At 42.4% G+C, this 14,633-nt stretch overlaps 1 protein-coding gene across 1 annotated transcript in view; it reads right to left on the bottom strand.

Moving 5' to 3' along the window:
* LOC128734975 (tyrosine-protein phosphatase vhp-1-like) overlaps positions 1 to 14,433 on the bottom strand; it is a 39,104-nt gene extending 24,671 nt beyond the window's left edge. The window contains exons 1-2 of the mRNA XM_053829400.1: positions 13,403 to 14,433; positions 7,571 to 7,681 (exon numbers count right to left, since the gene is read on the bottom strand). Coding sequence (XP_053685375.1) covers positions 7,571 to 7,681; positions 13,403 to 13,463 — 172 coding nt within the window. The 5' untranslated portion in view covers positions 13,464 to 14,433. The remainder of the gene's footprint in view (positions 1 to 7,570; positions 7,682 to 13,402) is intronic.
* Positions 14,434 to 14,633: the final 200 nt, after the last annotated feature.

Here is a 14,633-nt window from a genome sequence, read left to right as displayed (position 1 = left end):
TTTTTTCTGTCGCAGTTGTGTTTGATTGTTGATTGTTGGCGTCGCAGAATACCATTTGCGATGACCGGACTGACTGACTGGAGATCGATTCTAACTTGCCTTGCCCACGATAGGATGATGCCCAGTCAGTGGCACTGGCACGAGCATGCATGACATGGCGTTGGATGAAACAGGTTTTCAAATAATGGTTTTTTGGACAGTTAACTGCTGGATGCACGTCATCACGGATGACTAGTGAGTTCAAAATCTGTATCGAATCGCAAGTAAATCGGGTCTGCGACGTAACCCTCTAGGTTCATAAATTTAGAGGGAAATCCTGGAAAAGTCGAGAAATGTCAGTGAATTTCATATAAAGTCAGAGAATTTTGACACTGATATCAATTGGCATTGGCTTGGTAAAGATATCAATTAATTCAAGTATCTGGCACCTTTTTGTTTAATGATGAATTGATCATTATCAGCATACAGGGTGCGTGACGAATTTTTGCAGTAAATTGCAAATAGCAATTACTCATGCTTGCGAAACAATATTCAGATATATCTGGCAGCACTAAATAACTTATACTGTGGGGTGTCAGATGTAAACGAATAGTATTGAGAAACTGAAAGATGGCGAAACAAGAAAATAATCGGTCTGCCGTCGCCGTTTTATTGCTCGTCTCCGACAAGTATAAAGGAGATAGTTCGGTCGGTAAAAGTGTCGGAAAGAACAGTGTACTATATAAAGAAGGCTTGGAAAAGTGATAAGCTCTCTTACATACCTACCCAGAAGACATACAAGTACCATTTCATTACCGCTGAACAGAACAGGGTCAAAGTGGAAAGAATGATTCAAAAGAATCCAGCGAGCTTAATGGCTCGGAAAATCGGGTGTTCTAACTTCTCAATCCGGCGAATAAGTGCCAAAAACCTTGGTTATAAGTCTTATGCCCTACGCAAAGGTCAATTTATAAATGCTGCGCCCAAATCATGGCGATTGGTGAAAGCTAAAACTCTTCTGAGTCGGTTAAAGCATCCTCATCATTCGGTCCTCTTTTTCTCTGATGAAAATATTTTAATCAGGATCAACAGGTGAATCGAAAGAATGACAGGTGGCTTGCACCGGACCGTAGTTAGGTTCCTATCGTCAATGACAACAAAGTTTCCGACCCATGTGATGCTTCTAGGCGTAATCTCCAGCGAAGGAGAAGTAATGCCTCCATATTTCTTTGAACAAGGACTAAAGGTAACAACCGATGTATACCTCAAGGTTCTGAAGGATGTTGCTGTCCCATGGATGTCATTTCATCTTCCAACAAGACGGAGAGCACCTGCTCATAATGCCAACAAAACACAAAAATGGCTTGCTGAAAATGTCCCGGAGTTTTGGAAGAAGAAAAATTTGGTCCCCTAGCAGTCTCGATATCAATTTTTTGGATTATTTTGTGTGGGGTGTCGTCGAGCGGGATATCATTAGGACGACGCCTCACACCACTTTATCTGTTTTCTTTGCGACCAATTTAGTCAGATTCTTAAACGACTCTTCTATGTTTCGAAAACAAGTAATCAGTAGGTCGACAACACTTAAAACTACCAATTTTGTATCTAGATAATTCCAGATTTCGGGACAGAAGTCGGACAGTATTCGGAATGAAGACGAATCAAACTAAACTAAGATCAGGCAAAGGAAATTCGTTACATTTAACTTGAACGGACCGAAATCCGGTTTTTATTTCTGTTCTGATGTCGATTAGTAGTAAAAACCTAAGTTTAATTCGTTTTTGGAATAGAGTCAGCATCTAAATGCTGATTTATTGCCGTAATAATTGCAGTACATTGTATCCTTACGTTCAAGCTATCGCCCAGTTGAACCTGAGGTACGATACTAGTCTAACAAATTAGCCGTCACATGTTTGAAACTGGACTGGGAACGAAATAGTCGATAGAATCACAAACCCGCAGTTGTCCTGAATACTAAAGAATAATAAAAGCTGGCTGCTTCCAAAAAATAGAACGAAGCAGCTTTCCTTAGTTCATTGTTGACTCATTTGGCATCAAGAATTTTTACAATTCTGAAGAACAAATTCCTCAAACTTTGACAGCAAGTCGAAATATCTGGACGGATAAATCGATTGTAACAGAAAATTTATTTTCGGAAAAACACTAGCTTTGACAAGATTCTTCGAAGTCTCCGAACGAAAGACCTGTTTCAATTGCAACCAAATCAAACACCAAATCTTAAATACCACAAAGAGCCTGAAAGTTTTGTGGCAAAGAGCCTGAAAGTGAATGTGGCAACTGGCGTGGAATCACGTTGCTCTATACTACTCTCAAATGTAGGTACTCTGTAAGGTAATCCTCAATCGGATCCAGGAGAAGATTGACACTACTCTTCGGCGGCAGCAAGCCGGATTCCGTGCTGGCCGAGCATGTGTAGACCATATCACAACGCTCCGCATTATATTGGAGCAGATCAACGAATTCCAGGACTCTCTTCTGCTGGTGTTCGTTGATGTACCGTCAAACGGGGTAACTTGCAACAGTTCTCAACTATGAGTGCAAGTGAAAACTTATCTGTAGTACATTTGAGGACGTTTGATTAATACGTAGTTATTAGGTCTACCATAGAACAATTTCACATATTGAGAAAAAATATGCGATCAATATTGGCTGTTGTAGAATTTTTTAACTAATTTGTTACTAGTAACCCCTTAAACGGGGTAACTTGCAACAAGTAATATTTTTTGGAAATTGAACGAATTTAAAGATTTGTATGAATTTCTTTTGATTTGAATATGCAAATGATAATCCGACTTGCGATTTTTAATACTTTTGCTATGAATATATGCATAAATGCCCTATGTCACGTTGGTAAAAACAATTTATGAGCCCCGTAACGGAAATTACAGAAATAACTTTTTATATTATTCATGCAGTTGATATTCCTTGTCTGGATACAATAAAGCTGCCTTTTTAAGGACCACTCACATATTACGTAACGCACTTAGTGAAGTGGGAGTTGTGTAACAACGCATTACACGTCGTATATCCATTATGCAAAATCGCGTCATGAAGTGGGGCGGAAAAGTTAAAAATCATCGATATCTCGGTTACGTAATATATGATTGTTCATTACGTTACGAGTGATCGTAATTAGACACTGCCATATTGCTGGTCGATTCTCTCAGTGACCTTATTTTCGTTTTGGCCGCTTCTATGGCCATTTTCAGTATATCCAGAGAAAAACTGGCATATTACCGACTTACCGAAAGTCTCTTACACTCTTCAGGTGTGCTTTAGTTTTGATTTATGCAAAATTAAATGATAACGCGCCTCTTGAAGGTAACGGAAAACAGCTTTTTATATCTACCAGCTGTTGTAAGTTACCCCGTTTAAGTACTTGTTTTACGAATAACGTGGTAACAAGTAAGATAAACAAAACTAGTTATCATAAATCAATTATTATGTTTCTTTATTGTTCATTTCACTATAAAAAATGGTTGTTAGGCTTCTTTTATTTGAAGTGCCTGTGGGCGACACAAACGTTTTACTGACGAAAAATTGACGATGAATTTGACACCATCTTGTGAGATTTTTTAAAAATCATCAAAACAGCAGAAAATCAACGTCAAAGGCTTCTTTGAAGTGTTAACAACAAGATTCAGTGACTGATATAGATTAAAAATTCAAGTAACAGATCAAAAAGTACATTAAATTGGATCCATATAGCGTTGTTGCATGTTACCCCGCTGTTGCAAGTTACCCCGTTTGACGGTATTGTTCTTCTGTTCCCAAAGATCTTGCCTGCCGCATGTGACCAGAATGGGGTCGGTATTTTGCGTCAAATGACACCGCGGATGGTCATTACAGATCCGTAAATTAGACGCAACGCTGTACCAATTCCAACTTAAGACCATGTCGCGTGCCATCTAGAAGAGGCAAAGAAGTTCTTTGTACGCTACTTGACGAGGACACGTGTTCAGACGATTTAGAGTGGATCAATGCGAATCAAGTGAACGCTAGTGAATTTCTAAGCATACACCAACATTTATTGTCAACTTCAATGCTGAAATACGTTCTGTTTGTGAGTGGGCCATAAAGGGATTTACAACAGATAATTGATATTATTTGTTTTTTTCATGAATTTGTTTGAACTTTGGTTTTTATGAACTTGTTTGAACTTTATTGACCTGTTACAATGTTTTTTCGATGTCTAACTTTTTAAGTAAAACTTGAATTTTGATGTTTCAAAAAATCTTACTAAGATTATTTACGGGGGGGAGGGGGGTTGGCCAAAATCTTCCAAAATCTTATATAGGGGGGAGGAGGGGTTCAAAAATGAGGAAAAAGCCCTTACGTAATTATTGCACGGCCCCTTAGGAGGCGTAGAGGAGTTCCAGATAAGCTAGTCCATCTCATCGAGGCTCAGTACGAGGCGTTATCGTGCAAGGTTTTGCACGACGGCGTCTTGTCCGACCCCATAAGGATTACTGCTGGCGTGAGACAGGGCTGCATTTTATCACCGCTTCTGTTTCTCATCGTTATAGATGAGATATTAGTTGGAGCAATTGACAGTAGACCAAATCGAGGATTGCCTTGGAATCGTCTAACGATGGAGCGGCTAAATGACCTCGGGCTAGCCGACGGCATCCAGGCTGTAGACGAGAACCTGTCCTGGCGACAAGTAAAAGCTATGGCGGGTAACAGTCAATAGTCGAGATTTCTTATTTCATCCCTTTGTACTGCCGGACCGGTGGACATGGACACTTAAGTAAGTAAGTAACTGAGCAACTTCAGGTCATTACGTGTTGCAAACAGTTGATGCAGACAGTTGATAATCTACAAATTGGTTGAGAAAACTTTGCTCTGAAAAGATAAATTTTGAGACTGCAGATGGTTTTGAATTGGGATTCAGCGTGTTTTCTTCGGTTTTTCATGAGTTTTCTAATTGATTGCCGAAAACTACATGCTGAAGACAGTCAGTATCAAAGTAGTCTACTCCCGTTTATAAGTTTAACAACTATTACCGATCCTTGACTGTAATTCGCTTTTTCTACGACATTCATCCAACAGCTTTTGTCGTTCCTTCTTATGCCAATCTGCTTTCTGTTTCTTCTGGACTTTTCCAGTAAGAACACCATCAAAGTAATACTACAAACACGGCGACCTTTTTTGTGGTCCTATAGAAATTGTGTATCCTCCAACAGAGCTTACTGGCTCCCCAACTATTACGGATCTTTCTGCTTTGGTGGCTTACTTATGCGAGCTAGTTCTTGGAAGGAGATTCTCATACATTCTTGGTACAGTACTCCCTTCTCCAACCTCATCCAAGTTTAACGTATAATAAGCTCTAACGTCCATGGACTTTTTACCAGTAATTATTTAAAAAGTGGTGTCCGACGGTTAAAAAAATATTTACCCCAAAACTCTTTCTCCTATTCTTCTAAACAAATTCGTTATGACTATAGATAATGAAAGCGAGGAAACTTTTCCCAAGATCGGAAAACTAAACAAACTATTACCGCAAGCGAAGCCGCAGCAGTCCGGCCATAAAACCCACCCGTCCCGTCCCGACGAGTGCGCAAAACTTTCGAGCTTTCCTATCACCGAGCGAAATCACATCACAGTGTTCGTTCTGGTGGAGGGTTGAATATTTTTGAAAATGACATCATTTTACGCTTCACTGTACACGGGCTCAGTGGCGAGGAAAAATGCCGTAAACCGATGAGTTCATACGTTCTTTTTCACAGCTACCCGTCAAACAGAGAATCGATGTGTATCAGCCAGCCAGCGGCCAGCCCCGAGCGATGATGATGGTGTAAACGAGAGTCCATCGGCTCTAATTGGATAAACCAACGGCGGGGCCAGCCAGGTCGGTCATTGTGTGCAGTGTAAGCTACTTAAATCGTGACAGAAATGGCTAAAGCTGTCAAAGGCGACTTTTTATTATTACAAAGATTACGAGGAAGCCATCCTGCGTTCGGTACCGATTGTTTTCCTCGGCACAAACAAAAATAGAACGTTTCAGCGCATTTTTAAATGCCATCAAGCGAGCAGATGGCTTTCGACGTGATAACTACGGTGGACATGTTTTTGACAGCTACTACATGTCGGGTACATCGTTTTAATGTCTGCTGGTATTTATCGCCAAAAATATATATTCAAACATTCCACTGCTGGCGACTAACTGGCCAACAGAAGTAACACATTCGACTGATGTTATTTTCGCATTTTGCCTTCGATATAATAAATGATTTCAATTTGTTTCTATTACCAGCCGGTTCGTTTCGAGTGCGCTTGGCAGTGAGAGCATGTGGCAGATGCAGTGTTGCCGGTCGGATCTGCAGCTAACTCAAACGGGCTGAGCGTGATAGCAACGTCCAAGTGGCAACTCTGTCGATTTAAATTAAATCAAACCATCGACTGCACACAATCTGGCCGGTTTTCTCGGCTTGGTACGAATACTTGTTTAAGCTATAAAAGTTACTTAGAAGCGATTTTTCTGTTGTGACACAGTTCGATATGTAACCCATTCGGGGAGGCATTCTATATTTGCATAACCGAGTGTTTACGTAATTTACAATGCATATGTGTGTCGTACTTTTTTGAGTATTTGCTCCTCGGTATAGTGACAGCAGTGCTGCCAACTGTAGACCTAGACGGTGAAAAAAAAACGCTACGATAACCTAACGGCGGATGGGTCATTTCGTTATCACCGTGCGTCGTATGTGTTGGCCGTCCATCATGCCGTTGTGGATGAGACTACGTACGGGTACGGGCGCAAATGTGCCTCTTTACGGTCGCTTACACAACACACAACATGGATTCGATCGCCGTTTCATCTTCACTGTTGTTGGAGTGCTGCTTTTTTCTGCCCTGAATGAAATTTAATCCGTGGAGTCGTTTCATTCAACGAGCACAGCCGCGCACAGCAGTTGTGGAGCAGAAACAATAAAATTTTTATAATGAATAACGCTGCGGCATGAATGAAAGCTGCTGATGGTTTCTGTTTTTTTTTGCTTTGCTCTCTTACTTTTGTTTTGTTTACGTAAACCAGAATTGAACTGACGTGATAGTTACACGTGTCAAGCCCCGTGTGGTTGGCGGTTTTGCGATGTGTGTCACATTTGTTCGGCTTGGTGTTTACATTCTGCACGGAAAATTCAAAGTGATTTCGCTGTAGACGCTGTATTCTTGTACCGAGAAGCAGAACACCATACCGAGGAATGTAATACAAATTAGTTTTTTTATGTTGGGAATGTGAGTTAGATGACACACCCACGCTGGCGTTTCCGGTTCGTTGACGGAGCGCTATTACAGGTAGAATGATGTATAACTCACCTCGTCATACCTCTGGGGGATTATTTTTCGTTAAATTTTCTTGTAATTACAGTAAGTACACAATCATGGGTCACACACAATTGTGGGTCATTTTAACATTAACTGCTTATTTTCGTTTAAATAACACCTAATTTGATCAAATTGATAGTACTACGTATGAGTAACAATTTTATCACGCATAAATCGGCAGTTATAGCTAAAATGACCCACAATTGTGTGTGACCCATGATTGTGTACTTATTGTGCTTACCATAGGAAACGGCTGGACTGGAACAACTCCGCGCTAGGGGGATGCGAGCTCCGGGTGTGATTGATGAATCGTCGCAGGTATCCTTGTGTCGTTTGTGAGGATTGTGAATCACTGAAAAAAACACAGAAACGAAAATGCCGATGAGTTATGATCTCATTAATCTTTATATATAAAAGTGAACGTGAGTATGTATGTATGTATGTTCCACCATAACTTTAGAACGCCTTGACCGTTTCCTACCAAACTTGGCACATATCTTCTTTAACATACAAGAATCAGGGCAGGTGGGTTGACATAAGGGGGAAGGGGTCGCTTACAAGGGGGAAGGAAGATTAAAACGGGTAAAGGGATGCGTTTTTTCGCATCTGGAGCGATAGTAGTTGGGGAATAGAGTGGCCATTGAAAGGGGAGGTTCAAAAATGTAAAAAAGACTTCGTATCGGTTTATAGGAATTACCGAAAAGAAAACAGACTTACAAGCACCTGGGGGACAACAGGAGGGGAGCTGACACAAAGGGAGTAGACGCATTCAAATGAAGAAAAAGGGTTTTGTGGCATGCATTATGAGTACTTTCGTTACAATAACAGATGGGCAAGTGGCAAAGGGGCCTCGAGTAAGATCGGCCAAACAGCTACTTGTACATAAAGTTAAAGTTAACCGTTTAGCCGTCTTCCAACATGAACACACTCTTGTTATTCAACCAAAATGAACTTCGAGATTATGACGGAGATCATAAGTGAACCTAGATAAACCACAGGTTAACAAAAGAAATCGGTATATAGAGCTATTCGGTATATAGGGAAAGTACCTAGCCATTCATAATTGCTACCGATCGCAGTAATTATGACAATGGGCGACGCGTGTTAGGCGAATTGCACAACACAACACTTTTCAGTGGAACTGCATTTGCATACGTGCACGCCGCGCGATCGGTGCTGTTGCCCTTCGTGGCCCGGAAATCAGAGCGCAACCCGCCGCCGCCTGTGCTAGTGTGCATGCATGCGAACGCAGTCCAGTCTGGCAAGTTACCTGATTACCTGCCTGATCAGCCGAAAAATGTAATGAATGATCTCATCAGCCTTGCCAAGCGACCCTTTGTTTACCGTACCAGAGCCAGTAGTCGCGCTGATTCATGTGGATAAAAATGTGCCTTTCCCTGGCAGAACTGCTTGCTAAAGCAAATGTTGCTCGCGGTGGCACGGTCGGCACACACCGTGTTGATTCGTGGGCTTCGAAGCGAGAAACTTGTTTGTTACGTGCTCGTTGGGTTACCTGTGCGCGGCGGCGGTGTAAAGAAATCTACAACCCGCAGCCACGAAACAAACTTGGAAAGGTCGAATCTAGATTTTTTTTGCCTTGCTAATGGTGGCAGTCGGTGCTGTGAGAGTGGAGTGCGGGGCAAAACGGGTTGGTATGCTTGCACCATTGCAATGGCCACCGTGAGCTGCTAAGCAAGACTTGCTGCGGTTGTTCTCGTTCACTCCTCGAGGCGAAGTAACGATCGAAATAAAACGATTTTCGCGGTTCCTAGGAATCTCTTCCTGGTTTGCGCAGATTTTGTAGTGACGAACTTCCGGGATCAGTTGTAAACTGAAACTTGTATCCAATGGAACATCATCGCGAACCGGTATTCAGCCACAGTCATCAAACTTGGTTGGAGCACTTTGTTTACATACCAGTGCCAGTTGAGCACAATTTACGACCTGTTTCCAAAGTGTTTCTCGAACGATGTTATTGCAATCTGATGATTGGAAATGGTGCTTGCAAAAGATCTAGATCATCAAACAGCACCTTTGTTCATCATCAAAGCATATTGAGCGTAAATCAGTGTGATTTATATACGAGCTCTCCGGTGGAGGTCCGTACGTACGCGTGTTTAGATATTGGCTAATAACGGTTCTCCGTCTTTCGACCGACTGGGTAGCATCTTTCGCAGTTTCACCAAAGGCCGGTCTTATGTTTCCGGCAAGTCTCAGATGCAAAAGGAATCTTAAACGCAACTCGCAAGGCCGCCTTCGTACAGACGGAGTGCGCAATCAGGTTCGACCGTTCGTTGCGTCTTTACCTCGCCAGTCGTTTGCCTCCCAGCGCTACTTCTAACACCACTATAATTAAACATACTCGCAATAAACAGAGATCCACCTCGCTTCGTTGTTTCTACCAATTGAGAAGCTGCCCTCGATCCGCTCTGGCTGCGGTTATTGCTATGACTCAGATGTTTATAAGAGATTTAATTTAAAAATAAGACATATATTTTGGATCAACACGAAGGCAGCCGCAGCAGCAACCGCGCGGTGCTTGAACTTCGTCTTTCCTCATCGCTGCTGCCGCGGGCATCATCGGTGGACCCCCATGTCTGCTAGTCGCGTCTCTCTGATGTCCGCAGCATGCACTATATCGAAGCGTGCGGCGGTGATGTAGGTTTGCAAGCGAGGGGTGGCTTATTTTCATTTTCTTTCCTGCTTTGTATTTTCTCCACCTCATCTTCGCACTTTTCGGTCTGCCGAAGCGAGGTTGTTGCTTGTTTTTGCTGCAGCTACATATTTTGAAACTAAATCCGCTCGATTGGCTTACCGCACAACATCACACACAACTTCTTCGGCTAGGCCGTGCGGTCTCTGTTGCATGCACTTCACAGTTCGGTCGGCTCGTATTATGACTCATCCATCACACATCATGCAACAACGGCTCGGAGTGATGTTGAGCTGCCGTGCGGTACGGTACGCAGACCAAAGACGGCCGACAGGTGGGACGTAGCCATCGAGATTTGTGCGTTTTTGCGGGACTTACGGTAATCCTGAAGATGCGAAAGACCGAGATTCCTCCCTACGTACGTTCAAACGTACGAAATTTAATCATTGTTGACTCAAATTTAATGCTACTAAGATAATACTCTCTGGTTTTGTAAACCGGTTTCCTGCACATTCTTGGAAAAGTTTAGTGAGATTGTGCTTCACTGCTAACAATAGAAGACTACCGTTTTTTAGCAATCCGGTTTAGATATCGGTTCGGAATACAATACGTTGTTGTTTACAAAACACACTCTTCGCGATAGTGGTGGCTCCCCGCACGGAACCCGATTCTGTCTAGACCGATCGTGCAGTAATCGTCATCGGCGAGCAATGCAGAAAATTCCCGGACTCACGCCAACGAAGCAGCAGGTCGGGCGGACGAGATGTTCTGCCCGTTCTGCCGCCGGGTCAAACTTCCCGGAATCGTCATTCTTGCCATTTGCTGACTTGGCGCGTTTGTTCAAAAGTTTTCTTTGTAAGTTTGCGATGAATCACTGTAGATTGCTTGGGGGCCGGCTGGAAAGATAGTTTTTATTTCGATGGAATTGGTTTATTCTAGCGCTGGAGCGCATCTGGCATAATACGCGCGGCATAACACCTGGTGACGTTGAACAGTTGCGGCCATTGTTGTTGTTGTTCCGAGAGTAACTTGTTGGATGGTGACGCAGGTTTTAATTGTTATTGCTGGTTTATTGTGCACCACTGCGAAACCGGATAGTTCTGCGAAGTGTGCTGCCTGCTGCTGAGTTGTCGAGAATTAAGTTTATATGGCAATGTCGTCAATCTCTTCGAAAAACATGATCTAACAAACAGCTTTTCTATAGGCATCCATCCATGCATCCGGTGCTTTCATTGATAAGAGTGAGGCACGAGCACGTTTTACAGCTTCTGGGTACCACAAAAAGTTGAATTTTGTTTTGTTTTAAGAAAAAATCCAGTATTTTATACGTTTACGATTTTTAATTGCAGTTAGCAGTATCATGTCTAGTTCTAAATACTCGAAATTAATTTTAGGTATAAAATGATGAAGGAAACTAGGAAAAAGCGTTCAATATAGCTCTGGCCATTTTAAGCCCCTGTCTAGCAGCCCCACGTGGCCATACTTTAGTAGCACAGTTGTTACAAACTAGTTGTGGTAACCGATTAATGACTAATTCCAGTCATAAATAGGTTGCGGCAACCAGAAATGACAAAAGTGTGCTACTAGGGTAGTTGGAAATACTCCAATTTGTAATTGAGTAGCCACGCTAGGAGGTGCGGAGTCGTGTTGCTTTCGGCTCCTGATCTTACAACTGTAGTTTCGGGCAAACAGTTGAACCACATGGCTTTATTTTCAATTATATCTGCATATTATTAAAACTAATGTTATTGGTGGTTGGCGTTGTCGTTGATTTGAAACTGCCTTTTCACTGTTGCAATAGCCATGCGTTTGAACTGAGGCAAATTTCTTGAACATTTGGCTCCCCGTGGCAAACTATTGTATATTTGGAGTCCTAAGCGATCTCCGAGTCTAAAATCAGAAGCACCTCTGGTGTTGTGTCTGTGTAAATCTCTACCAAATTGAATTCCATGCCAATTCCATGCTGGCTGGGCAATATACCAAGTTTCATTTAATGTATCAACGTCAAGCTGTTGCAAATTATTCTTTGTTTCCGCTGGAACTGCATCCATTGGAGCATATCTAACATAAGATTCGTTGGTGTTAACCTTCCACGTCGGAGTAATAACCTCATTATCTTATTTTGCAACCTTCAAGCATTTGCACTTGCGTATCTGAGGCCAACAATAGCATCGTTGCGCAGTATGCGGCAATATAACTGATTTTACATATGTTAGCTTGGACCAAAACGTTAGATTTCTGTATATCCGACATAGAACTCCATACTTTATAACAATCCTTTTCATAAAACGTAATCCACGTGTTCAGAAAAATTAAGCTTTTCGTCCATCTGTACTCCTAGATACTTATAAACAGTCATTCTTTCTATTACCTCTACATCTATTTCAATTGGTTACTAGAAAATAAAAATAAATGGTTAAGATTTACTTTATTTGTAATATATTTATATCAGTTGATCGTCCTTCTTCAGTAATATTGTAGTTAACAATTAACTTTGCAATTGCCCTATACACCACTTTTCTGCGGTGTATAAAATTCTGTTTAACCATAGTTAAAATAGCAAAATCGAGGTGAAAAAGGCAACCCAAACCTGCTCCGAAGGCTGGCTTTCACGGTAAACTTTTGAACAACCATATTTTTGGCGGAAATTTTACCGAAAAAGAGACCAAACTGCAAACTGGTTTGCCACTGCACTTCCTTCAATCAGATTTCGTCGAACTTTTACGATTTTTATGTCGTCTATACGGAACGGATCGTAACGATCGACCTACCGGAAGCCATTGCTGGCCGGATTGTTGCCGGTTCTGGTTGCGGTGGCGCAGCCGGAGCCCAGTCTGGGGGCGCGAAAAGGGGCTAAAGAGGGGGCTGTAACACACACGCACACGCACGCGCGCTCGCGGACGGACGACGGGTCGGGCAACCTGGAGCTGAGAAAGCTAGCAGAAATCACGGTACGGCACGGCACGGCACGACACGGAGACGCGGACGGACACTTGTCTTTGGTATTTTAGTCGGGGCGAGACTGATTTCCCACGGATGCCTCACATGGGAGACACTTTGTCGGCCCCGCTTCGGGATCGTTGCGGGGATTTTGCGTCGCGCGAGCGGTCGAACGAGAGTCTAATTATAAAAATATAAATTCGTTGTTGGTACGGAACGATGCTGGCTGACGGACGGGAGAAAAAGAAAAGAGTATATACCGAGGGTTGGGGGAGGATGTTACTTTTCGGGCAAATGACTCATGCCGTGATCGACGGAAAACTCATTGCTGAAGCATGTGGTCTACTTTCCTCTAGATCCGTAGGCGATCGTGAAGATCGAAAATAGAATTCGAAGGTGCACGGTAAGTTAGAGAGAGGACCGTGATTGTGTGTGGCACGGTGATCGATGAGGTTTTCGGTCCGGTCAGTCGGTACTTACCGAGTTTAGTCGTAGGCATCAGACGCAATCCGAGGCATGTTGATTCGCGTTTTATCCTCATTTTGGTAGACGTTTTGACGGATCCGGCGATGTCCGATGATGGTGGAAATAATGGCGATCGGGAGGAGCACACACGTCTAATGGTGATCGCGTTGGATTGTTGATAATTTCAATAATTTGCAGGTTAATGTCTAACGGTTGTTGTTGATGAAACGAAAACGGTTTGATGATTCAATCGGAAAACTATTTTTCGCGCGCTTATGATGTGTCTATGCACTTTCTGTTTAGAAATGATCTCACTCGATCCACACTGGCAGAAATCTTCGTGTTTCTTTACGCTTGATAATTATAATAAACTTGTAATGCACGCTGATCTAGGTAATATGACTCACTTTTGTTCACCTTACATTATGCAAGCGACTCGCAGCTGTTAGATGATTGAGTATAATTTATTTTCCTCAAGTTAACTTTCAGTGGCACTTTTATTCTATTTCTTTTCCTTTGTACCACAATATGCTGTCTTGATTTATTCGCACTTGTTACACTTTTATTTCACTTGCCTCTATCTTTTCACAACTTCTACTTGAATACTAAACCGACTAGGTCGTTATATGTATGTGTGAATTTATTGGTCACTGAAGTAGAAGCACTTGATTTCACTTTATACCACTCGTTTTTCGTACGTTTACAGCGTTTTTAATTGGACGCAGGTTTGTTCCATTGAATTAGTAAACTGTCGCCAACTTTGAAGCGTAATCCTTGATTGTTTGGTGCTTTTACTAGCGTTGCAAGAGTCGCGCGTTTTTCGACAGGATTGCGATCAAGGCTGTGGACGCCTTACAGTTCGGCTTATATGAAACTGGTTGAAAACACGCGAGGTTTTATTATATGAAACTCAAACTTAACTGCGTTTGGGATTAAACTGTTTTAAACGAAGATTTCCTACTGATTCGTGGAGGACCGCGAAAATCATGAACGGGCCAATGTTTGCAGTGGGCGCACACAGAAATGAAAATACACACGCGTGTGTTGTTCAACCGACGGCAAAAATACGAATGATTGCTGCTGCTGGCAGTTAACTAACGATGAACTCGGCTTTGCTCGCCATCGCCACCAACCACATTCCTGTTAGTTTGCTACACCACTACAAACACAGCGAAGCTTTACCAACCATGATATCACTACCGACTTACCGAGGAGCAGGAGAGTGACACGACAAGCGCTTTCGGGG

The sequence above is a fragment of the Sabethes cyaneus genome, chromosome 1 (genome assembly GCF_943734655.1).
Source record: "Sabethes cyaneus chromosome 1, idSabCyanKW18_F2, whole genome shotgun sequence".
Lineage (NCBI taxonomy): Eukaryota > Metazoa > Arthropoda > Insecta > Diptera > Culicidae > Sabethes > Sabethes cyaneus.
Note: the sequence above shows the minus strand (reverse complement) of the source record. Positions and strands in the feature narration are given on the sequence as shown.